The sequence below is a fragment of the Tachysurus vachellii genome, chromosome 25 (assembly GCF_030014155.1).
Source record: "Tachysurus vachellii isolate PV-2020 chromosome 25, HZAU_Pvac_v1, whole genome shotgun sequence".
In the NCBI taxonomy this organism is placed as follows: Eukaryota; Metazoa; Chordata; class Actinopteri; order Siluriformes; family Bagridae; genus Tachysurus; species Tachysurus vachellii.
Window position 1 is genome coordinate 15,939,730 of NC_083484.1, and position 26,851 is coordinate 15,966,580.

A 26,851-nucleotide genomic window follows, 5' to 3' on the forward strand; every position below is an offset into this window, starting at 1 on the left:
GAAATAAATCAGTCATTTAAAGTTGACAGCATAATCTGTATATAATGTACATAAATTGTTAAACTCAGTATCAAACACAGGATATGAATTTTTTTTTCCAACTAATCAGATTCTAATGAATAAGTCTGTATTTCCTGTGTAAATGGTCTTGATCGATTTATGAATATATTTGTTCCATATCCAAGTTGATGCCCCATGTTGGAACATCAACAGTACTTACAGTGCTAAAGCTCACAATTTGAATATTAAACTATTAATATATTATTTTTAAGGATCAGAATTTTATCAAAACTACTTTGACTTTACAAATTACAACAAAACAACATATTTTTTTGTGAACGACAAATTTTATTTCAAGGACTCATTTTTCTTCAAACCTAAAATACAGGAAAAAAAACCTCTTATAGAAATATTCTGTGAACTAATATAACAGGTCCTGCTTTCCTAGACCCCTTGGCCTTATAAATCCAAACGTTGCCTTAGAAAGCTGTAGTGCCATGTTAAAACAGTGACATACTGAAACATACTGCTAGAAGAATAATGAAATACTTAATATCCACTGCTACATACGGTACAGCACGGCTCCCGGTCCCCAAGAGCTGACAATATGCTGAGGTCCTGATTTTTGCTCATATTTACTCTTCAGTGTTTTCCTCGTTGAGCGAAATAAGCACTACAGACTGACCTTGCATGGCAACTAAAGAAAGTCTATCTAGCTGTGCTAAATTTTTGGTGGTAGCTGGAAAGAGCATAAAGAAAAAGGGAGGGTGACTGGCTGGTTTCAAAATGAAGTGCCTCTTTCAAAACTCCCCTTAGAGACTCAAAATGACATTGAGACGAACCACAATAGAGTTCTTTTCACCGACTCGTACGGTTCACCTGCCGTTTATGTTCTGGCAGTTGGCTTGGGCATGTTCGGAGTCTTACTGGCCTCTTGTCTCTTTTCGGACTGTCGAGTTAGCGTGATTTCTCCACTTCTCCCCACTTAACATACAGACAGTTTCTCTTAAACTCTGGATTATAAATTTTATTTCTCAAAATGTCCTGGTACAAAAAGAAAGACACCCACTTTGGTATCAGCTTTAATGGCTTCTGGCTTGTTTGAAAATCAGTGGACTGGAATGGACTTTGCCCCTTTCAGTCAAGGTGATGCAGTCAAGTACTCAGTCATGATGTCCGTAAACACTGTAGAGCAACTGCAGTAGGAATCTTGGCACGAGAATGTCTCAAGAGTTCAATTCCCGACCACAGAATGGCGAATTAGGTGCTGATGGGTTCTACATGTTGTGGCTTTTAGCGGATGCGGATGGGGTCAAGGCCCGTTCTCGTTGTAGTGGAGCGACAGAGGTCGGTCTCTCTGCACAGGCATGTAGGGCCAGTTGTAGCTGGAGCCAGATAGCAGCATGTCCCTAAGAAGCGTCTCGATGGGTGTCTTGCCCACCAGGCGCACAAAGAAGAGCTGCTCGATCACAGGCGACGAGACGATACGCAGAGACGGCAGTCGCAGCAAAAGACGCCCGAAACGGTTGGGCTGATTGGGGTACTGATTCCTTACATACTCCTCCAGGGCACACTGAGACTTTTCCTGGATGCTTTCCACATGAGCCACATCTGACAGGCCCATGGCATCTGGAAGAAGCAGAGAGATTGTGGTTAGTGTATATTCAACCCCCCTGCGACTGAGGGATTTAAAGACAAAACATCGCTCAAGATCACAATTAAAAGAATAAATAGTCCTTCCTGAAACACACTGAATATATTTAGCTTTAAACATTTGTGACATGGTTAGTGGTTTAAGTGCTAATATGTTTGCAATAGCATCCAATGCATCTCAGGATCATGGAAAAGATACACAAGTAAGTCATTCAGGGTGGATTTTTCCTTTAGGACATCTAGACATTTGTAAAGGACATGGATGTCCGTCATGTCAACAATTTTCATAATTTTTTTTTTGTCATGGATGAAAAAAGGCTTGTCCATCCTTTTCATTCTGTCAGTCAGTTTACACATTACTAATATGTTATCATGCTGAGTTTTATTTTGAAGAAACAAAAGATGAACTGCTTTATATTTCTCTGGGGGTGAAAAGTCCCCACCCCTTCCTTGCTACATGGAGGGACACAACTGTCATGTCTGACCTTGTCACGTTAGGGCATATGAAGATATCAGTCACTGTACCAAGTGTTTCGAGGCGACTGGGTGATGCATCAGTCTCAGGAATAATGACAGCGCTGACAAAATTTGCGTGCCTGTGTGCAGTTTCCCATGAGGTTGTGTATAATGGAGTAGGTACTCTCTCATTCCCTTTGTGTTTCACAGTGAGAGTACGCATAGGGAAGCCCCCTACTGCTGCGAATCCAGGCAAAATAGATGAAGGACCAACGGCATTCGCCATCAGTTGGGAGATTGGGGGCAACATGGACGCGGTGGAAACCCCTCTGGGAAAGGAGGTGGCGAGTTATGTAGGTCAGACTGCGTTGAACCCTCTCACTGTAACTCAGCATACATAATTCAGGCCTGCTGGTGGGAGAAAGGGGGAGGGGCAAGAGATTGCTTGGCTGGTTTCAATAATAGATGGAAGTCTGTAGAATCAAGAGAACCATCTGGGAAAGTGTGGGTCATATTTAAGGATTGCGAACATGTTACTGGATTTGTAATTGCTGGAAAATTAATAAAAATGTTACAGATACGTGTGTGTAACGTCACTTGTGACCTATCACGTTGTACCCACAGGCCACGTTAACCGAGTTTGGTGGTCATAATGTTTGGATAGCATTCCAAGCAACTCCATATGTTTTTCCAACCACTGAAAAATAAACTCTGCAATATACTGTATGTCTGAGCCGGGGTGTTTTTTACGGCAGGGTTGTCAAATCCGTAATACTGTGTTTGCTACAGCAGGGCTATTTATCTAACTTTAAGACTTGACATTTAACCCATCAACTCATTAGTATCCCCTTCCTGTGTTGCATCAGGTGTGTTAGAGCAGCTGTCGTATCTTTTATCCCTTCCAGATCCCCTACATTCTAGCGCAGACTAGTGAACAGCCTTGTAAACTACACAGAAAACCGCTAAAAAGTTAAACCCCATGCATCAAAACAAAAGAAACTAGGCATAACAACAGGTTACTTTTTTCGTCTGAACAAATGTGACAAAACGGATAAAAACGCTAGCTTATTTACTGAAAAGATCACAGATGTAGCATTAGCTCTTAAGGTCGGATCGTGTTACTAACTGGCAGCAGATGATGAAACACGTCACTCTGTGCTTGAGGTGTGGATTGGGATTGGGTTCCCACGAGACCCGACAACAAAGCCGCAAGAATGGACGGATTTACTGTCGTTGTGAGATTCCAAGAATAACATGGGAGCTTGTTGGACACGGTGCACCGGTCAGGGTAATTATCATTTAAATGACTTTGAATGATTTGTTTATATTTTGGCAAAATCAATGAGGAATCACTAGGGTCATAATGTAGGCGGGTACAAAGAGAAAGAAGTATGAGAGGGAGTGGGATTGGTCAGAATTCCTTCAAGATTCCTTTGGTGGGAGTGGAATTGAAAAAACAGTCCCGCACACACACACCTCTGCTCTGGGAAACAACATTCTGAAATGTAATACTCTTCATTTACTCTTAGTTGCTTTATGAAATTAAAACGAAAATAAATTGAGCTCAGACTGCTCTTAACTCTTAGTTTTTGGTCACGCTGAAATACAATGCCAATCAAAAGGTTTTGAATGTGCTATTTGTGTTAATTGTCTGTTTTTGGTTAAGCTTTAAGAAATATGTTAAAACTTTTAGAATTAAAAACCTGGTTCACATGAACTGAACTGAACTGAACTGAACTGAACTGAAATGTTTGTTACTTTTTGTTTTTTTCATTGGAAACAACACCTCAACAAAACATACATTTGTTTTGTGCAATCTCAAAAAATAAAGGTACCAAGAGGAAAGGCGTTTTTGTAGTGATGTCATAAAATAATCACTTTTGATTCCCCAAAAGAACAAAAAAAAAACACATTGAGAGCATTTTTATAGTCTTGAACCTTTTCCACTGATGTTAAAGGTTCTTCATACATGCATACACTCTGACAAAGAATCACTTAGGAGTCTTCTTTTTTTTTATGCGTACAGTTGATATTAACATCTAACATCAATTTAACTACGACAAATCTAATCTTACAGTAACTACAGTAACAACTCATTCTCCTTTTATAAATTCCAATGATGCTCTCATTAGAGTGGATAATGAGGATAAGGAACAAGGCATTCAATACAATGGAGACTGGAAGCGTATAATTGAAGGTTAACTCATGACCAAGTGCCCAGTGGAACCTGGAAATCTTTAAAGTTTATGTTTAAGTAACGTTCAAGGTTCTGATTACAGGACAGACACCGACTTAAAACCAAACAATTTATTCTGTAGATTCTTCTTACCTGAAGTAAAGAGCACAATGGATTTGAGGCAGGAATACTCCGCTGTGTCCACCTGCAGGGCCTTCAGCTTCTCTACCTGCTCTTGGAATACACGGATATGATCCATGAAGGCCACCACACGCTCAGCTGACATCGGGGAGGCGTGCAGACCGGCGGCAGCTAGCAGCGGTGCTACATGCAGGGGCATGGAACACTGTGCTGCATTCAGCACAAACAGCTCACTCCACGACATGCGCAACAACGCCACCTAGGAGCCAACATTGTCGTAAAGAAGCTCAGTGAAGAGGAGTGTTAATTTCAGCAGCTTATAGACTGCTACTGGTATAAGCGTACTACCAACATGCTCATTTGATCTCAGCTTGATGTTTTTTTTTACTGGAGGAATCAGAAATAAATCTTGCTCATGTAATTGTTATCTATCTTTGACTGGCACAGAAAGTGCACCTATAAAAGCATTATCATATTTGTCTTGATTTCCAGTTCCCTGTACATGACTGGTACATTTCCTCCAAAACCAATGGCTGAAAAGCGTACTATTGAATCAGCTGTATATGCCTTGTAAGAACGTTGCACCTAAAATGCATTTTGCATTAATTTCATCAGCTAGTTATTTATTTTATCACAATCACATAGCCTCACGTTTCTATAGTGGCTCTACCTGATCCATGAGCTGTAGGTCTGGAAAGAATGGGATATTCTTGGCCCACTCTACAGCGCTAAAAAGAAGACGTGCTGCCAGCTCGCAAATGTTCTCGATGCCCATCAGGTTGTTTGACTGCATGCACTGAGCGCCGTAGCGGGACGTGGGGTATGGCTCCGCCCGGAGAAGCAGAGAGATGAAGCCAGAGAGATATGGTTGTCCATTGTACGGGTCATTCCCATTGGGCAGGTACTGGCCTGGACTGGTCTGAGAGCTGGACATACGTCCTCGCTGGACGGCTGTGGACAAAAAGAGAAAAAATGTAAAACTGATGTCAAAGAAGGACTCACATCTGGTATGTAAAGTAAACTGTCACAACGTATTCTCAACGGTATTATTTCTGCTTAAACGTACTTAAGCATATAAGATACTATTAAGTGTCAAATAATACTGCACTGGAGGTTTGACTTCTTCTATATATATCTTCTATCTTCTGAAAGTCAATAAGCTCATTTATATTGTTGACCTACTCAAATCACTCCGCCTGATAAATATTGTGGTACAGTTTTTACTACATTACCAGTTTGTGAGACGTACAAAATATCCTCTTTGCTCTCGTCGCATATCTGTATACTCCATCAGAGAGAAGAATCCACTGCTCTCCATCAATGAGTAATGAGCAAATAGATGCTGCTTAAAGAGGAATGGTTTTTCACACCTCCCCTTGACAAATGGCTCAGCAGAGGCCAAGGGCCAAACAGAGGCCATTTTTGCCGCCATGACCCTCAAAGCCCATTTGGAAAACACCTGTTCAGCCATGCCCCTGTCTGACTAATAACTCCATCTACTGTTACATACAACAACCATGTGCACGACAGAACAGACAGAGAGAGGTGTGCTAGAGATGGAAAGAAAAACCAGTGTCTCCTGCGCTTAGAATAGAACAGCTGTGTTACTCGAGGATTGTAAAGTATGGCAAGGGTCACGGCCTTTTCCTTAATCAACGTGGATATTATCTTAATAATACTCTCAGATATCATGCTTTACTCTCAGATATCATGGACTTTAATTGATACTGTGCTGTAATAAAAGGAAAAAACAAACCTATTTCACCAAATCCACTTATATACAGTCTACCGTCAGAACCTATACACTACTGGGAACCTCTTTTCCCAAGGTTAAATAGATTACATACACATGCTTAATGGTTTTAATGACAGTATACCAATGCAAAAATGAGGGGTTGTACCAGAATAACAGATATGACGGTCCAAGGTCAAGACTATAAGACTGTTTAAGGTCACTGGTAATTATGGAGCAAGGGACCCACTGAGGAGTTTAATGCCTTCCTCCTGAAAATGATTGGTCAATTAATAAGCCCCAAAAATTGTAAGTCTATGGAAACCTTCAAACTGTGCAGAACTCCAAGACTGGCTTTTAAAGGCCATTGTCAAAAGGTAGGAATTGTGTATGAAACCAAAGAACTAATGGACATGAGAATGATCCTCGTCGCACACACAGGACCGACACCACCTGGAGATCCCTGAGCCACGGTACTGCTAACACTGGAGCACTGCTTGCAGGAGGGGCTTAGGAAAGTGATGTGGATGGGATATGGCACTGGGACAGAGCCAGAAACAGAAACCAGGGAGACAGAAGATTAAGGGACCTGGAAAACTAGGTTACATCAACGAAGGGATTCATACTTGGACAAAAACAGGACCAGAACTTGTACTGCTTAGTAACCCTGATGCAAAACTAGTGCTTGTTGCTGGAAATAAGGAACAGGTACAACAACAATCACTGAGTAATAATGGAAAAAAAGACTATTCAGCTAAACAGATTAGAACTGGCGGTTGTGACTACTGAAGATAAGACTTATATGAAGATAAGGCACGTTATTCATTGTAAGGAAACCATTCCAACCACAACTTTTTCTCACCTCTCTATAATACAAATGATTTGTTAAGTATAACTTCTTCAACATAGAACACTGCATGCAATGAATCTAAAGAGTCCACAATGTTTCAGTGTGAGGGCTAAAACATTGTACTATGTTTGCAGCAGGGCTTTAGGATGTGGACCTTGGATCAGAAAGAAAGTGGAGAATGGGTCAAAGGGTATATGGGGGAAGAAATGAGAATAAGAAAAGGACTGACTGTGAAAGGAAGAGAGAATGTGGAAGTATCTGGCCGTGATCCAGGATCAGCTGTGGGTGGCCGGTGGAACAAGGCTTTCTGAGCTGAGCAAGACTGCTCTTACAGAGAGCTTTAGAGGAAGTGACTAGTCTGAACTGAGTTGATCTGTGGTTGTTCCTTCAGCGATTGAGGGGAAAACCAAACTACCATGACTATACATTACGCTAGTGTTGGTCACATAATGGGGCTGGTCTTGACTCTTTCACACTGGGGTTTGCAACAAAGTTCATAATAAACTGAAGTGATTATTTTACCAAATATATATCCTCGTGAGGTGACCTAGACCTTTAAAAATTCCTATAAACACGATGCCATTCCTGCTACAAAATTCCCCTTTGCTAGTCACTGAACAAGGACCAATGAGTCATAATAGGACTGACCCTGAACAGCAGCAGTGTTGACAGTTCACTATCACCTGATCCATGACCTGACGCTTCATTCAACATCCACGTGAACACTCAAACGATGTAGGGAAAGGGATGTCCATGCCATGGAGAAAACAAACACATGCCCTTACCTTTAGCACTACTTTGTTCAATACTAAAATGTGCTAGAGAAATGAAAAAATATGAATAATGTACGGTTCACCTTGAACAAGCCGGAGAAGTGCTCTGTCAAAACTTCATATGCTAGTGGAACTGACTTTTGACATGTTAAATCTGTTATAGGTCTCTCTTTGTGCAACAGGAAGAGTCCTTCACACATCCCATAATAGCTCCAGTCACATGGGGCTGATGAATTAATAAGGGGATATGCTAAACACATGGTGGGGAGTTGGAGGAAATCTCTTGCTATAGGTCAAGTGTCATAGCAGCTGGATTTCCCCATTTTTGCAACTTGCAGTGTCTCTTGCCATGTATTATATATCCAAACTTGGAGAATATACCAATGTTCTCCAAGTGAATACGGTTAAGCCAAAGAAAAATATGTCCCATTGACAAAAATAAAGATGATAATGCAAACATATTAGTGAACACAATAGATGCATTTACATCTGCCAAACCTACTTTAGCCCTAAAGCAACGTTTAAAGAAACAGACCACGTCAGTGCCACAGCTGGGCTGGGAGGAGTCAGTTATCATAATAACTGCATACAATTACTTCTCCACTCTTCAAGTCTTGCAGGTCATGTGATTATGGTATGCAGAATATCGCTCAAGAGAGAACGTAATCAAACGCATGCACAAATCTCCCTGCTGTGTGTTTAAATGTGCACACAGAACAAAGAAGACATATGCTTTTTTGTTTGTGCATGTAGAACATGCAGGATAAGAGCAGTGAGGTGATATTTACCCAAATCCTGCTAAGACCTGTCACATTTGGACTTTGTCTTAAACCGGTCTAATATTAATGTTTACCTTCCAGTGACCTATATTTCACCTTTTGTTACGGGTCACGGGACGAGGCTCCGCTACATGTGTGCCTGCTGAGATTCCGGCAGCAGTGTGCAGTGTGTGTGTGAGTGTGTGTGTGTGTGTGTGTACGTTGAGCGTTTTGGTGCTTAAGTGGAATGTCCACAACCCTGGGATCTGAGATCTGAGCGTTTTCACACTGTTCATTCTCATGAGCTTTGATACACTGGTTACGAGAGATTGAGCCTCTTTGTGTGTACGACAGAAATTAATTAGTGAAACCCTTAGTGTGTGTGTGTGTAAGTGTGTGTGTAAGTGTGTGTGTGAATGCCAATGTTCTTATCTAGTCGTATCTATATCCATCCATTTCGTGCCTTAACAAAGGTCACGGCAGTGCATGCAGGACATTCCAGCAATCACACACACACACACGCACACACACACACACACACACACACACATAGACACACATGTACAACCACTGTCAGTCCATCACATTTGCTCTTTCTCCATCACATGAACTCTTCTTGTCAGGCTGGAATGACAATCATGTTAAGAGGAGTATAAGGTGCAAAAACAGGTAGAGCAATTGAGCAGCTTGGCCAAGTGCCAGAGCAAAAAACTAGAGCTCTAACTAAATCAGCCCTCTGACCTATTTTCACAAAATTAAAAAATGGTTTAAAAGCACTTTGTGTTTCGTCTGCCTTGTCCAAAAGCCTCTGATGTCAGAATACTAGCAGAAAATGGCGTTCCAGGAAAAAGCATGAACTGAGGGTCTTTGTAAAGCACAATTGAGACTGCGTCATGATTCGGCCTCATTCATGCACAAACACGTGACGCGTCAGTAGGAGTAGTGTGTGGGATTTCTGAACACTCCACATCACAATGCGTTCAATGAAATTAGCTGCTTCAAAAACAGTTATCAGACAAAACGACCTTTTTTCATATTCCATTAATCATATCTATTGATGTCAACACCTCCGTCTTCTACTTAGGCAAGCAGCATTATTTACACATGTTAGGTTAGATTAGATAAATGAGGTTACGAATGAGGTTAAACCTTACACACACACACACACACACACACACACACACTCACACACACTCACACACAGATACGAGGGGAAAGGTTTTGGATTAGTATCAATAAAGTTACAATAAATCGTTAGTGTTATGTTCTATTAATAAACACCACCGGTGTTTGTCCAGATTTTCATTATTCATCAAAATTTGCCATGATAAATAGATATAGGCCTTTAAAGCAATCCTGTAACATTTCTCCCAGCACAAATAATGCTCCTACCATGTCAATAATGCATTTAGGAACTAAAACGCACCTCAGTACACACTGAGGGCACACATAGTGAGCTTTTAAATACATACAAAATGTCAAACATGTGTACAAAATGTCAACAGGACAAAATAGAATTTGCCGAGTAGTAGACGTGTCTTTACAGGATTGTAGAATTTGACCTCCGAGTCACAGTAATGGCTTGTTTAGCAGCGTCTAAAACACAGTTACCATAGCACAGTAACCCTGAGCACAGATCTCTTAGTACTGCATGGACACAAGGTGCTTCTCTACCTGTTTCTCATAGGGAAACGTTGCATAATTCAAAAGAACGCTTCACTTATGCATGAACTCCAAGATAAAGTGAGAAGGATATGGTGTATCCCTACCTGTGTAGGTGGGCAGGTTTGTAAGACATTTGTGAAGATCAAATGTCTTCTTAGGAATATAAACTAAGTGTGAGTTCTGGCTTTGAGAACAAGTTTGGCAAAAAAAAAAAAAAAAAAAGAAAGAAAGAAAGATTTTTGTGGTAATAAAAGAAAAAAGAAAAAGAAAATTGTCTTTTGTTGCTAGAGTCAGGATTAACACAGATTCTCAAATATTATGTAGACATGCTTTATGTGTGTGCTTTAGATTTTTAAGTCCTATTTAAAAATAATAAAGAAACCTTATTCCAGCATCAGATTTCAAGCACAATGGATAAGCTATAGACTAAACTGTTAGGTTTCAGCAATTACCTATTAATTTATTAAATTAGTAAATAAACCAATGATTAGTCTGTGGTTATATGTGTTACATATTTAATTCTGTGTAAGTTTAAGTAATTTATTCATTTGGATTAGTGGAAAAGGATCCTGTGAACACAGAAGTGATGGAATTGTAAATAATTTATTTCTCAGTTTGTTCCTCTACAGCTTGCTTCCCAAAATAACATTTAACCTTATTTAAAAAAAAGACATACAGTAATAAAATGTAAAAACTTAAGCAAAAAAAAAAGCACAATTTGAGACTAAAACAATGAAACTTTGAGAAATACCAATGGACTTTGATAAACGAGGAGGATTTCTGTGGACGTTAACCCTCTGGCTGGAATACGTGAATTCCTTTTCCATGAACAAAACGCACAATGTTCAGAACCCTGCTTTCACAAACATACGTGCAGAAATTCAAGCCTAAATTCACATTTCCAATTTACAGTCACATTTTGTTATGTAATATTTGTGAAAAACATTAATGCTACATTCTAAGCTTTCTCTACACTGAAGGTTTTTAGTGCATCTAAATGTTTTGATCCATGCTAAATGGCTAATATACGTATCTGTTTCTGTTTAAATGAACAGTAAGCACATTTTATTTTTCCTGATATTTTATTGTACCCTATTTAATCAAATCATCACGTGTCTTTAAAAGTGAAATATATATATATATGGTCTGAAAAGAAGCAATTGAGTATGAGGTGATTCACTGAAATTAAATTTGCTGAGAAATAATCTGAAACATTAGCTGTTTAAAGACACAGACATGGAGGTCAAACTGAAATCTAACCAAAAAGTCAGCCAGCTTCTATCACACCACACTACACCTTGTATATCCAGTATTTTTTTTTAATCTGTTCGTCACTGATGATGTGTGTCTATTTTATTCCAACTGAGCCAACCATAATACACATATTACAATAAATGGAGCCTGCTGGGGCACTTTGGTAGCAGCTGAAGTGTCACGAGAGCAAAACACCATAATTAATGCGAAAACAAAAGGGTTCCCTGTGTGAGAAAAATACTTATGGGTTTAAAGTAACTTTAAAGTCAGTTCCATACACAGCGGACACCTCCATCTCTAAAACCACATGCGTCATCATCGGCTGCATGGAAGGTGGAGACGGAGATTTGACACGACAGACACTTTTAGTGACATTTTACCCCACTTAATCAGCACAGAGTGGCTTTTCTGTTCACTTAAACCTTACACAGAGGCATTTTAGGGCACTTGATAGTAAGCTCAGATAAGCCTGGATGTAGTGTTGCAGGATAAAATGAACTACATTTACAAATGACATCAGACACTATTACTGCACAAAATGTACTATACGACAATATATTAAATCATATACTGAATATTCTTTAAAATATTAATATAATAAAATGCTTTGTTTTAAGAACACATTATTGAAGCTTTTGTTGAATAGTAGTTGGAGTGTATCTTGTATTGGTTTTAATAATATTTGAACTCGTATTAATATCATGATTTATTCCGAACAAATTCACTCAAACTGCATCCCTTCTAAAATTAGGGAAGATAGAAAATTATATATAACATTATTTAACATAACTACATCATTAACAGGCAAAGACGAAGTGGAAAGATTTTTATATAAAATACATAAAATACTATATATATAGTAAATTTTAGGAAGTTTTTTAAAAAATGTATAAACATCTTAAACAGCTCATACTGTTCAAATATTCACCAGAATTACAGAACTATATGTATGAGTGTGATTTATTAGAAAGGTCACCTAATTGTTAATTATTTCACAATTAGGCTACAAAACCATATTTTGTGAATTTCTGAACGAAACAAAATGCTTACATATTATGCAGAAATGTATTTAATTTGTTTATTACAGCTTAATGTTCTGAGCAGTAATGTGCAGTGATAGAGCGGCTTTGGGCAGCACTCACCCTCTCTCCTCATGCCGACCTTGAGGCACTTCTTGAGGCGGCAGTACTGACACTGATTGCGGTGGTGTTGGTCCACGGGGCAGTCTCGGTTCCCCCGGCAGCTGTAGGTCAGGTTGCGGCGCACGGAGCGCTTGAAGAAGCTCTTGCAGCCCTCACACGTGAACTGACCGTAGTGCTTGCCGCTCGACTTGTCTCCGCACACCATGCAGTCCACGCTGGCCAGCTTATCGGCGCCGAGCGCGTCGTTACCCGGCGTGGACGCGGACGGGGTGGCCGGTGCGCCGCCCGGCTCCTGACCGCACAGCTGCAGCTGAGAACCGGGGTCGGCTGCGATGCTCTCCTGCCACTGGTTTACTACCATTGCCATGCTATCCTGTAGAGCAGGGGGTTAAATTACAGATGCACGTCTCTGTGAAACTCCTTCACGCCCTGAGAGCAGAGCAAGAATCCGTCCCTCGAAGATTTAAATCCGCACAGAACTCAAATGCAAACGCATCTATAGATCTATAGATCTGTATTTTTTTTATTGTTTATTTATTTGATCTGGTTATTTGTGGAGAGTTTTGTAATGCGCGCGCGACGGTGACATGATCAACGCTCCGTGCGGGAAATCACACAGTCTTTACGCGCAAAGCTTCTCTCGCTCGTCCCGGTCTGCGGCGCACAACAAAGCGCGACTTTACGCAAAAGTTTCAATGACTCTCAGTTCAAGCTTTATGCCAAAAACGCTGCCCTCACGAACGGACAAAAATGACACCGTATGAAGGTGGTGAAGGAATTTATCTGTAAACAGCAGCTTCGCCTGAAAACCCCACCGACATGCACGCAAAAAGAAGCCCGGAGGTAATTAAATTCACATGTGCGCTCCTCGGAACTCTTCCGAAGGGTGGAAAAAGATAATAATAATAAAAAAAAGAGTTCAGTCCACAAATCGCGAATGTTGGAATGGAAACATCCGTCAGTGGTGAGATTCTGCGTGCGTGAAGAATGAGAAGCTGTCCGCAGGAGCAGTGCAGCTCATCCGCCAGCTGTCAGTTCAGTTCACCTCTCGTAGTTCCGAGTTTGGTGAAAGTGACACTAAACAGCAGGGTCTGTCCAAGCTCCGCCCACTGCACTCCAAAAAAGGATGCACTTACCATATTAAGGTGTGACGCCCTCGTTTAGTGGGCGTGGCCGAATAGAAAAGTCGTGCGTTATTGGTCGGTGGTAGTGAAATTGTCCAATTGGAAAGCGGCGCCTTTCTAAAATTCTGTTAAGGCGATAACAGGCGATTTGATGGTAGAAGATTGTAGAAGACAGTTTTGTGGTCCTTATTTGTAGTCCTTGTATATATATATAAATACACACACACACACACACACACACACACACACACACACACACATATATATATATATATATATATACAGTATATGTGCGTGCGTTCTTGGTGTGTGTCTGTGAGTGTGTGTCTGTGTGTGTGTGTGTGTGTGTGTCTGTGTCTGTGTGAGAGTGTGTGTGTGTGTGTGTGTGTGTGTGTGTGTGTGTGTGTGAGAGAGTGTGTGTGTGTGTGTGTGTGTGACATCGCCTTTTCACCTAAAAAAGAGAATAAATAGTGTGTGTGTGTGTAAGTGTGTGTGTGTGTGTGTGTGTGTGTATGTGTGTGTGGGGGGGTGTATTTAAAATCTCGGACACAATCAGGTGAGGATTTTATTTTTGAAAAGAATGGGTTTTAATGGAAGTGGAGTGTTCAAGGCAGCGCAACTTAATCTTAGATAGAACCTGGAAAAACACACCTGCGCGCGCACACACACACGCACGCACGGACACACACACACACACACACACACACACACACACACCATTTATTCTCTTTTTTAGGTGAAAAGGCGATGTCCTGCTGCCAAAAGCGCTTGTTTGTGTAACGCAGGCTCTTCTTTGACCAAACGGAGGTGAATAAACCTTCACCCTGGGAGACTGGAGCCTGACAGGAGTCAAAACCCCTCTTGCTGGTTTTGTCAGTAAAGTTTAGAGACGTTATGACGCTTCTTTAGTCAACAAAAGGCTTGCTGTAAAGAGTAACATGCCTGTTAATGAAGGTACGGTTTAAACTAATAAGCAATAAGCCGAAAATAAATATTTAAATCTGTGAGCACTTTGGGACAGTTTTTTTCATTACTAATTAACAGGTAAATGTGTTACCTAATAATTATCCTTACATTACAGCCTTTAGTTTACACTGAAACCAATAGCAGACCTACTGAATGCATGCTGAATAAAACTTTGCTCATGTTTTTTTATCACGTTTGGGCAGAATTTGAACTTCAGCAGTGCAGATAAGATTCTACATTTATTTTAAATGACCCATTTGACACGTCCGAGTTTAATTTATTTGTCTAAAGTAAATATCCTACACAATTTTGCCAATGGACTGGCAAATGTTCATTAACTGAAACTGTGGACAGTTCTGTTCAACTGGATTACTTCTTTCTATGCATTTAGACAAACTTTACTCAGAGGCTATTACACAATTACTGTGTCAGCAATAAAACGCATTTGAGAACAAATGAGTAATATAGCCGCTAATTTAAATTGACTTAAAAAGTTTCATACTCCAAAATTTATGTTACAAAAAATTCTGGTAACTAAGTCAATAGAGAATAATTTGTTTTTAACAGTGTAAATCACTACAGGAACCATGTTCTTTGGCCTGCTTTCTGCACTTTCTGCACTTTTTCTTTTCCCCTGCATTCAATATTGCTTTAGAGGACATGGTAAATTCTCAAAAATGTCAGCATGTATTTATTACAATTGTCACAAGATTGCAATTTACAAATCAAATAAAGACAGAGAGCTCAATCTCTATAAATGAAGGAAAATAAATAACCGACTAGTGCGTAAGTTACATACAGGCCCCAGTTAAAGAGTGGGAGACGGAAAAAATGTCACTTTACGACTACCCCTGTTGAGCGCAGAGCTTTTAGTGCCAGGGGCTATATTGTTGGCCTTTAGCTTGGCTTAATTGTTGTCACATGTAACCCTACCTGTTGTCCAATTAGCCCCTTGACTTGCTATTAGGTCGTTCTGCAGGCTGTGCTCGTACTGACTAAAGGCATTATTTTAGCCGAGGCCAGTGATTAAGTGTAATTCTATATAGTGCAAGCTGCTAAGAAAGTCAAAAATAAATTCTGATTGATTTTCTCCTGACATCTAATATATTGAGTATTTCTTATTTTTGGTCAGTAATGTAGGTGAGTGTAATCTTTTGCACAAAATCAATGATCAGGAATAATACAATCAGTGGAAAAATGAGTGGTGTGATCAAACCAAAGTGGATCGTTTTCCTATAACAACACATTCAAAATGTTTTAGTCCTTTTAAACTGCAGCAATTTGTTCACAATTTCGTTTACAGTTTTAATTTATTAAATAAAATCGCATCACCTACTTATATTGGCATGTAATGTTGTGAAATGTTCAAGACATAGGTTTGTTTCTGTTATCGCTTTTTTCTGTAGCAAAAATTCCTTTGTCCTGAAGATTCTGACACTGGAGACTCCTTCCATAAATGTTAAATAAAGTTCTCCATTTTATTTGACAAAATCTGTTTATTTAAGGTCCTGTGAATGATCTGATTTTTTTTTTTTTTACCATAGAAACAAATATTAATATAAATCTGTGATTTAAAGCTGCACTACTGTTAGAGCTTCTGTTAGAGAAAATTAATCAACGTCTTCTCTTCTGACCAATCAGAATTAATAGCAGTGAACTAAACTCAGTTTTAGTTGTACTGATCAAAAACAAACAAACAAACGTTAATTGTAGGAAAAGACAAAAGATGAAATGTTTTTTATTCAAATGTCATCCGAGGTGCGTCTCAGGCCAAGGAAGATGGGTGAATATGATGAATGAATCAGGAAGAGCAGTTAGTACCTGCAGGGTGACGAATGACTAAAGCAACTGGCACGCTGATGCTAAGAATGGGGTCAGGGAGTAATCGTGGACACACAGAACAGCCTAGGAAATGCAAAGGCCATTGGTTTTTCTGGATAATTTATGGAGCCTTTGACACTGCATGACAAGCAAGTCAGAGCTCCCTCTCCTCATATACATTATCCAGACGGAAGAGTTAAGCAGAACCATTGTGGCACCATGTGCATCCTTCTGGACCTGTTGCTCCAAATTGATCGATGTTTATGACTGTGCTCGAAAATCATCATCACCATCAACTTTCGTCACCATCATCATCAAGACAACATTTGTCAGACTGTATATTTATAATCACACCCTCTAGTGTCACCCATATGAGGACAGGTTCCTTTTTGAGTCTGGTTCCTCTCAAGGTTTCTTCCTTCCATTCAAGGGAGTTTTTCCTTGCCACTGCTGCCTGAGTCACCTCAGACTTGCTCATTAGGGATAAATACAAACACATTTAAATCTATCTAATATTAATCTTGAATTTTGTATTCTATTAATCTTTATATTATTCTTTATAATAACCTTTTGTTCTATGTTTATGTTCCGTAAAGCTGCTTTGAGACGTCAATTGTAAAACATACAAATAAACTTGAATTGAATTGAATTGAATCATCTTCATCATCTTCATCATCTTCATCATCATCTCTCAGTGGGAAATGGATAAATTCTATCTTTCTAATTGCAATAATATTAAGAATATTTAGAAGAAACCATTATAAATGCTATTTTGAATGCTAATCAACATGAGCTTGATAAGAATATATATTGGAATAAACAATAAATATGTCTTTTATTTGCCGAGTCTGCTGTTGTTGTGGTTAATTCCAGCTAATCGCTTTGTGTGTGAGTGTTTGCGTCAGCTTATTCTTCCTTTACCATCTGGCCCATGTATCCACTGCAACATCCTATCAGTCCAATTTTTCGTGACCGGAATATGTTTGAAAAGCCAATTTTAACAGAGAATAAGGAAACAGCTCAAAACTATATAAGTAATGTAAACAAGTTTTAAATTCTGTTGCAGTGCAGTTAGCCAATGGTGCACGACCCACCAAAATGTAGCTCATTTCTTCTGGAGTTTGTGTCCTCTGCAGACCAGATTTAAGCTATAAAAGCAACAATCACACACTACGCATCAGGTTTAATGCATCAGCTGTAACGGATGTCTGTTCAATAGGCAGACATGTTCCATTCTGCTGTAATTATGATCTTATGAAGTTCATGAATGTAGCTTAAATTACAGACACGAAGTTGTGAATGAACGTGCGCAGTGTGTATTTCGAGGCATAGTGCGCTCCTTCCTTTGTTCGACTGGGGTTGATTAAGAGGTTAAACACTGAGAATCATGGCGTCTTTAACTGAGATTTATCTGTTCCTGTACTGACCTCCTGTAGAGTTGCTAACCTCCAGCCAGAAACCTCCAGATTTATATAGTTATTTGTTTGTATATTCAGAGAGGTCTCGCGTTAAGGTTAGGAGGCTTCCCTTCATTTTTTTTTCTGTAAAATTCCTGTTTATCCATACAAATCTGTAATATTTCATGTCAAGAGTGGATATGACGCTGATGCTGATTCAGCTAGAGCAATGGCAAAGAGCCCAATGACCTAAACACCATCACCAATTAATCGGGACGGATCGCCTCATATACTCACAGCAGATGAGAAAATAATAATAAAAAAATTATGAGAAAAATAAGAAACGTAAAAGAATTATTCAACAAAATGTAGTTTTTAACTGATTCAATTAATTTTTTTTAAATTACAAAAATGCAATTTCAAACATGATCTAAATGACTTTATTCTTCTTATACCACAGCAATTTTCTTTATAGGTACATTTAATGTTGTGGACTGTCTCTGAAGCAGGTTAGTTCCTGTTCTCTTCAAATTGATGACAGAAATTATTTAACTTTTCATGTGTCTAAGATACTGGGAAGTGTAAAGCCCTCTGTCCTCTGTTAGTACTGAAAAACGTACTGAAAAAAGACGGTTACAAAGTGCTGACACTGGAGACTCCTTCCCTTAATGCTAAATAAACATACAAAATGTAACATTGTTAATACAGAAATGAGAACATTATACAACGATTGCATTAATTAATTTAACCTGTGATCTCTAAAACTTCTTTTAAACACGTCCAATCAAATTTTAATACGGCGAAACGATTTGTTGTTCAAGCGAAGTGTTGAACTTAAAATGCGTAAGTTTTACTGACCCGGTGACACTAAAGTGCTCTTACCGTGTTGTTGTAAATGTGTGCGCTCATAGCTCTGATAAAGGCGTGGACTCAGGGCGTTTTCAGGACTAAACAGAGAGCAGTACAGCATGTGGCTAGCATGACCTAACATGTCTCTGAAGCTGGAGGGGGTCTTGACCTTTGCACCCAAGCTCCAAAACTAGGAAGATGATAAAAAGGGGCTTTGGATGGGAGGGTGGCTCCTAAACAAGAGCTTCTGTTTCAGCCAACCCAGGAATGTCAGCTCCATAAAAAGATGCCTACAGAGACAGCTAAGAGCGAGTGAAAGAAAGAAGAGAGATAAATGGTGGAGGTTATTACTTTTGTTAACTAAGATCCTTAAGTCACATGTTGAAATCATTAGTGGGACTGACGAGTGAAAGTTCTCACAGAGCTGTGAAAAGTCTCACTCGTCACTGAAAACCTTATCCTTACAGTATATGTGCCTGAACGCAGTTACTTTTCCTTGTGCAAACTCCAAACGTTTGAAACCGCAAGCAGGCCGCAAGAGCAAAAACATACCATTATAAATCATCAGGCAAGATGACTGTGACCAATGAACTTAACAAGGAAGAATACTGGGCTGTAACAGATTTGCTTTGTCCCCCTCCTCCTTCACCATAATGCAGTGTTTATGGCATTTTTACCCGAGGACTGCAGTCATGCGATCAGGCTGTAAATTTCTCCAGCAGGTCTGCCAGAGGGGGGAAGCCTTGTGACTGTGGCACTATAGCGCTGGTGAGCAGGCGCAATACCGAGGGTCAGGTCTGCTGATAACCTTGTGTTTTTCTCACTGTTGGAAGTGCAGCAAGGACTGGACTGCCGCTAACACGTACCACCGATACATCTTGAGGAACGTGGCTTTGGGAATGTCATCACTGTATCCACCAGGAGATAACAAGGCCAAGAACAGGAAATAAGTAAGAACCTGAATACAATGGGGAAGCATGATTATTTACTCATCTTTGCAATCTCAGATGTACGATTCTTTCTGTGTCAAGTTTATCTTCTAATAATAATATAAAATATGTGATTGAAGAGCAGGAGAGCCTTGTGAGATGATGATGACATATAAATAAATCAACTCACAATATCCAAAAGCAATGAGCTGACTGGTTACAGAACAAGTCTGAGGCTAGGTGTGTTTGTGACACCAGGGTTCGGGTGAAGGGATGAAGCCAAAATCTGATGCATCCTTGTGGTTCAGGGTTGAACTGATCTGGACTTCACTTGGTGAGCGAAGGGCGAAGCTAAATTCCCTGCAGTTAAATTCTCAGACGGTGGTCTTTAAGGTATTCTCCCTTCCTTGCTCCTGCTCCCTCTCAATCCCAATAAAAATCTTCTGACCACCGGTTGACCTTTTACCGTTCTCCCCCTTTCCAGTGCTCGTTCCAATGTTCTCTGAGTCTTTCTCTAGCTCTCTGTAATGTGGAGGCTGGTGGGGGCCAGCAGCTGTGGGAGAAGCGAGGGGGGAAGAGGTCAGATAGGTCATGGAACTGGTAAAGTCATCATGGAGGCTCCAATGTGGGGCATCGTTTCCCCCTTCAAAGGCAGCCCTGACGTCCACGGGGGCCGACCCGATGGCCCCGCTGTTCCCGAGCGTTCAGGGGTCGCGATGGACGAGGGGTTAATAAAGTGATACCAGGTGTTGACCAGAGAAATCCACCAAACTGGAGCCTCCTTTCCCACTAAGCAGGCCTTGTCGAGATGGTGCAAGCAAATGCAATGCAACAAATAGAGATTGAATTCCCTCACACACGAAAACATGCCTGTTTACCAATTCATCGTACCGTGCATTGTGAGTCTGTTCACGTGATCACCAACAAATAGCATCGAAGGAAGCATCAAGTCAGTGAAGAAGACGAGGGGGTTAAACAAACTGACAAAACGCTGTATTACGGAGCAAAAGATTTTGAGCAAACGATGCAAACCAGCTGAGGAGAAACACAAACAGAGATGATGGGTACAATGGCTTCGGGGGGGTTGGAATCTAAGCCCAAAAACAAAGACTAAAAGGTGAAACCCTTGAATGGTTGTGAAGATCAAACCTGTCGAATGGAAGTCAGTGTGGTGAGAGCAAATTGCCTCTGACAATGAGAAAGGCGCAAACAGAATGATCCGCCACTCATGTAGCATCGCTGCTAAGTATGAAAGGTCCACTATGAAACAAACCCCCTGAAAAAAACAACAGCCATACAGAGAAAAATACAGTGTATTGGCAGCCCCAATTAACACCAATTAACATCAATGACAAGCAAGAGGCCATTAGTCCGGCTAATCCATGGTTTACACTTCCCTCCTGGAACCATGCTGGCCAATTCTCACCCCAATCATGGAAAGGACGTGTTGTTAAATAGACCAGCATCAAAGCCTTCATTCCACAAAGTGTCCTATTAGTTAGTAAGCTCGAAAACTTGGTGGATTTTGGTGAGAGGCCAAGGATTCGTCAACAGTTAGTCTTTAATGACCCATAGCCATGTAAAGAGCAGATGGCCAATGAAAGAGACTAAAGATGCAATACTGTAAAACGGCTCATTATACAGACTGCAAACTGGCAGTACGTGTCTGACTCTGACTGTGTGTGTGTGTGTGTGTGTGTGTGTGTGTGTGTGTGTGTGTGTGTGTGTGCACTGCCTGGTATTAAGGTATTAAGTCTAAATATAGAGAAATCACAGATCATTTGGATTCAACTCAAGAATAGTGACCTTTTTTAATGGCCAGGATGCACTAATGCTCTTTTCCCCAAGGATTAATGTCTGAACAATGTGTCTGAACCCATGAGTTAAGTATAATAAAAATAAAAATTTAACATAACGTAATGAAATTATGAAAATATCGTTAGCAAGAGCAGGGGAGGAAAGGACAGTGGAACCTACGCGTTTCCTTGCGAAAGTGGCTTTTTTAATGAACCCAAAAATAGTTCCACCAAATAGTCCATCAAAGCATCTGACATAAAAAGTAATGAAGAGTTAAGGTTAGGACAGGGGGAGGTGTAGGGCATGTAGCTTTTCATTCAGCTAATTTAGTGTGAAATCCTATAAAACCACCATCACTCATTATAATTCTTGTAGAGTTCGGCTTCGGGATTCCTGCTACTAAAGGGCAGTCGCGTTTTCGTCAAAACGTACAGACTTGATCCCATTATCTCTTTAATATCTGTCATATTTAGGACTAAACATGTGGTGTGTCTGTTGCCATCTGTTTTAAGGCAAAATGATATATAACTTGTAGTAACTGTTAAAAGTGTGTGTAACTGTGTTCCAATAAGAGATACTCAATAGACCTTTCAACAGAAGAAAATCTTTTGAATTAGATCATCGTGTCAACAAGAACCAAATCTTAGAGACTACCGCTAACGCTTCATCGTAATTCTATCTTGTTATGACACAGAAGGACATAATCGAGTCATCGTGAACGTTAGCCCGTGTCACGTTACTCAAATTCGTAGGGATTTTTCTTCCATATCACGATATCACGACTTATTAAAAAAAAAAAAAACTTTTACCTGAGAGTCTGTGTAGAGATCATACTGATAATGTGATAAAACAAAAAAAAAATCCAGCAGTTTTGACTCTCCATGAAGTGATATAGACTATAATCATAATTTGAACAGAGCATGTTCATTGTTCTTGTGACAGACGTACAATCATTCATACGTGCACTAAACTGAAATCCTATCCAACATTTTAAAAGTTCTACGATTTTATTTTGGATAATTGTACGCATTTATATAGTTATGTAGTTAGAACTGATCCCACCAGCCTCTGAAACTTTGTGGCTTTGAGAAAACCTTTCGCAACTTTCTGAGTGAAACCACAGAAGTCACCAGATCACGGGGATGCCTTAAACAAAAAAGCTGTTGGGACAAGCTCACACATATACAGGCACCTATCCCTTTAGGGCAGATCTCTCCCCTCCCCCGCTGCCGAAATCTGATCTGTCGGCATGCAGCTTGGAATTCTTCAATCGCCCTGACATTTGACCTCTGGCCTTTTTGGCAGCACAGAGAAGAGAAGATGAAGTGTCCGAGCCTCTCTTTCTCTAACACAAAAAATCTCCTGTTCTTGTGAACCCTCCCTCCTACGCACCCACACACAAACTCTCTCTGGACCGCTTCTACCCATGTACACCCTGGTTCCTGTGAGACTCACACGGCATAATTACTCGTAATATCTGGGTAATAGTCTGTGACATCAAGGGAGCACTTTAAAATCATTGTCCCCCTGCTTTCTATTCAGCTACCCCACTGACGGCGCAACTTAAAAGCCTCTTAAAACGCTTTATGAACCGTTGGACTATTACTGCCCGCGCATGCTGGCCACTCTGTCATTTTCTTCTTTGATTGCAAGATTACAATGTTACATGTGTTCGAGCTGCCTGAAAAGGCCTGTTGTACAGGCTCGGAGAAGTTCCTGCTTAACCGCCGCACGCTGCGTTTTTAATTCCATTCATGTCCTCGACAACACATTGACTGTTGAGGAAGTGTCAAGAAACTTGATATACTGCGTCATCGCGTCGTGGTGGCCTGTATTTTCCCTTTTTGTGACTTCTCCCTGTATCCCTTGGAATTATTACGGTCAGGACCTTCTAGTGTCTTCCAGCTGGATTTTGGCATATATAAAAGCGTCATTATTTTTTATCACTCTGATACCACAAGCGCTCTCTTGCAGAAGTTCTTTTTTTTCAAAGAATCTTTGAGCAGAAACATGCCGGGACCACCATGTGTTTTGACTTATTTTTTTGTTTAGGGATGTCCTTTCAAGCCAGGTACCACAGCATGGTGGATTCTTAACTGTGGCAAATCAATGAGAGAAAGGCCCCGTGATCCTTTTCCCTAAACCCCTGACCATGTCCGATTCAATAAAGCCGATTTCTACGCCCGAGCTAACGGAGCCGCGGTCTGAATGGAGTCTCTGAGTCAAACCGCAGTGAGCCGTCACTCCTGCAGCCTCCGGGCAGAGAGAGAAATAAGCCACAAACTTGGTTAGTGCCAGGAAAACACGCATGGCCTCTGCACTTAAGCACACGAACAAGTCTAATGTACCTGCAGCTGGCCGAACACACACATTGTCAAATTGGCATAACCCAATTGCTGTGTGGGTGTGGAGGTGGGATGAGACCGCCTGAGCCCACGTCTCCTAACAATAAGAGCATCAGGTTCTTGCCTGACACCCTCCCAGGGGAATCCTGGGAAAGAGCCGGGGAAAGGGGAAGCCTCTGCATCTGCCTCCCGCCTGGAGGGAGAAGACCATGGCATTCCTTCAGAGAGAAGGGCAGCTTTATGAAGCCATCCATCACTGCATCAATAGTGCGGCGGCCCAAAACAGCCACCCTAGGAGCCGCTGAATAGGAGTGGGTGGAGCAGTGAGCCACGGCGGGCTAGCCCTGCTGCTAACGCTGTGATCTTTCACTCTAGCTCATGAGAAGGCAGTGGGGAAAGTGATTAGCCTCCCTCTGCACAGCCGTCCTCTATTTAAACGCCTGCTACAGTATTTGCTGTTCTTTTCAGCTAAAGCTGTACAGCTTGGTGGTACGATAACCAGATAGAAGACTTTCTTTCATTATGCATTTTTGTCCCTTTACTCATTAACAAGGTCTGTGTAACGCTGACTCCGTCCTCAATTTGTCATCCAGTTATTCATCTACTAAAGACTCCCATTAATGATAAACACCAGAAGGACACATGACTTGCTCTCTTTTTTTATTATTGTTCACAGTCAAACTGCTGTATCTGCACGACTCCAGAATGAGCTTTTGATGACTTAAGGGTCTTTATTTAAAACCATGAGTCCTGCTGATTGGGATCTGACTCTCAGCCTGCACTTTATTGTGCTCCTCGAACCGTTAGAGCGCCAGCGCCAAGCGAAAGCCCTCTAATGGAGTCACTAATTGTCCAAATAGGTTTATGGCCTATTCAGGTAGAGCTGGAGAGTGTTAAGTTGTCACAAACCCATGTGAGCCTGTTTGATTCGCAGCAGTGACAGATTAGGAGACCTTTTCTTGACCTTTGCATCTTGTTTGGAAAAACGCTGAAAAGCAGGTTAATGTAAACTTTCACAATTTCAAGGAAGTCATACGTTGCTTTGCATTAAAATCTCACCGAGGAGCTTTTTCCAATATACAAAGGTCACCTTCCTTATAACAGGTTATAACAGCTGTAGTGAACTGATTTTAGGATTATGTGGAATTCTCTCTCCGTTCATGTATTTAAAAATACGCTTATCTAAAAATACCTGTAGAAAAGAAGATTTAAAGCATGTAAAAGCATCTAAAAACAGTAAATAATCTTTTATTTTATTGATAATAATCTCATCATTTGAAATATTTATTAACTTTGCGTGTCTTCGAGACATTTAACATTTTTGCAGTAAGAATTCTAAACATTAATTAAAGAGAATTAAAAAAAAATAAATTCCATTTCTTGTCTGTTCAACAAAACCACTATTTCATAATTATTGGCACCCCTACCTTTAGTACTCTATTCAACATCCCACCATTCTGATTTAAATAAAAACAATAAGAGATTAAAATTAAAGCTCTCCTCATGCGGTACACAATCTCTCCACATCCTCAAGGTCCTGGTAAAGATTTTTTTATAAATCTGTTTTGGTCTCATAAAGAGTTTTAATCACACGATTTTCTGCTCTATTTGACAACGAAGGTGCAGAAACATCCCCCTGTCATGAGTTAATATTCAGACACGGTGAACAAAGCAAAAAGTGGACACAAGGTGAGTTAAACACTAACAGGTGGTTTAACCTGATCAATGTCCTCCAAAAAAAAAGAATAAACAATCTGCTCTGCTCACATGTTCACCTTTCATTAAAAAAATATCTTTTCTGTTTGCAATACAGTATATGAGTAAAAAGTAAATTTAAGGTTTAAGATGAGAATGTAAAAAAAAAAAAGCAGGAAAAAAAATGTACAGTATAGTTTTAGTTTGATTAGATTAATAAAAATCAATAGCATCAAAGAGGAAGATTAACACACTCTGTGTTAGTGGAAAATAATTAACACTAAGTTTGTAAAGTTAAGTGTTTTTCTATAAGAGTACAACCTAAAGAGCCTTTACAAAAATAAATGCTTTAAATTTACCACTGATTTTTGTTCATCATATTTCTTTATCCAGTTTATATCTACATTATAGTTACAGCTATATAAATGAGATTAAAGATTAATATTGATTTGCTGGCACTCTGAGAGGGTTAAAACATCCTCACTACCTCTCTTTTGTATACATTTACTGCTAGTGTAAAGATTTTTAAATAATTGTTTAGGAATATTTCACATACACAATTTTTTTAAGCATTTCTGCTGCATTCCAGTAGAAATGTTGTGCAATTTTTTTTTTGCTTTAAACCTGACACCTACAAATGCAAACCTCATGGTGGGAATTCATCACGCTGTTATCAGCAGTCACCGAGTGAAAGTCGGTCTGTAATCCGTCAAGTAATTATTCAAAGATCAAAGCGAGTAGTGCACACTGACCAAGAGCTGTTCACATCTCACACAAGTGTGATCTAAAGTTTTTTTTTTGTTTTTTTTTGTTTTTTTTTAAAGGCATGACCTTTATTCTGAAGTAGGACTATCATTACACACTTATAATATATATAATTTTTGTCATAATGAGATGACCATTATATCCTCTGGAATTGTCACTTTATCCTTAAACAAAGGGATGGCTGAAGTGAAGAGCTTCATGCCTTAAGGAGAAGCTTAAATGTGGAACAAGTGAATTCACTCCTTTTTAAGAACAAGAGAGATGATTTTCCCCCCAGGATGGCGCGTCTCAGAGAGTTTCTAAAACCGGTTCTGGATGAGCTGTCAAGAAAGAAAGAACAACAAGAGATGAAAATAAAATTAAACAAAAAAAAAAAAAAGCCTAAAAAGGATGGTGGATCCCCTGCCAGCGCCCATCCCCGCTGCTGACTGCTGTTTCAGCCACCCCCCTTTCACCTCTGCCTTTTCAGCGCAGGACAATGCAGCAGGCCGTGTTATTTAAGGCCCTAAAGAGCTGTCCCTCCTCTCTGTCCTGCGACAATAGAAACCCTACCGAGGGCTTTC

General features: G+C 40.1%; 1 protein-coding gene across 1 annotated transcript; it reads right to left on the reverse strand.

The window, feature by feature from the left end:
• Nucleotides 1–315: 315 nt before the first annotated feature.
• On the reverse strand, nucleotides 316–13,657 carry nr2f5 (nuclear receptor subfamily 2, group F, member 5). The gene is made up of 4 exons (XM_060861573.1): nucleotides 12,601–13,657; nucleotides 5,097–5,377; nucleotides 4,439–4,685; nucleotides 316–1,629 (listed from the first exon to the last, which is right to left on the reverse strand). Exons 1-4 carry the CDS (start codon nucleotides 12,965–12,967, stop codon nucleotides 1,313–1,315), a joined length of 1,212 nt encoding a protein of 403 aa, XP_060717556.1. The 5' UTR covers nucleotides 12,968–13,657; the 3' UTR covers nucleotides 316–1,312.
• Nucleotides 13,658–26,851: the final 13,194 nt, after the last annotated feature.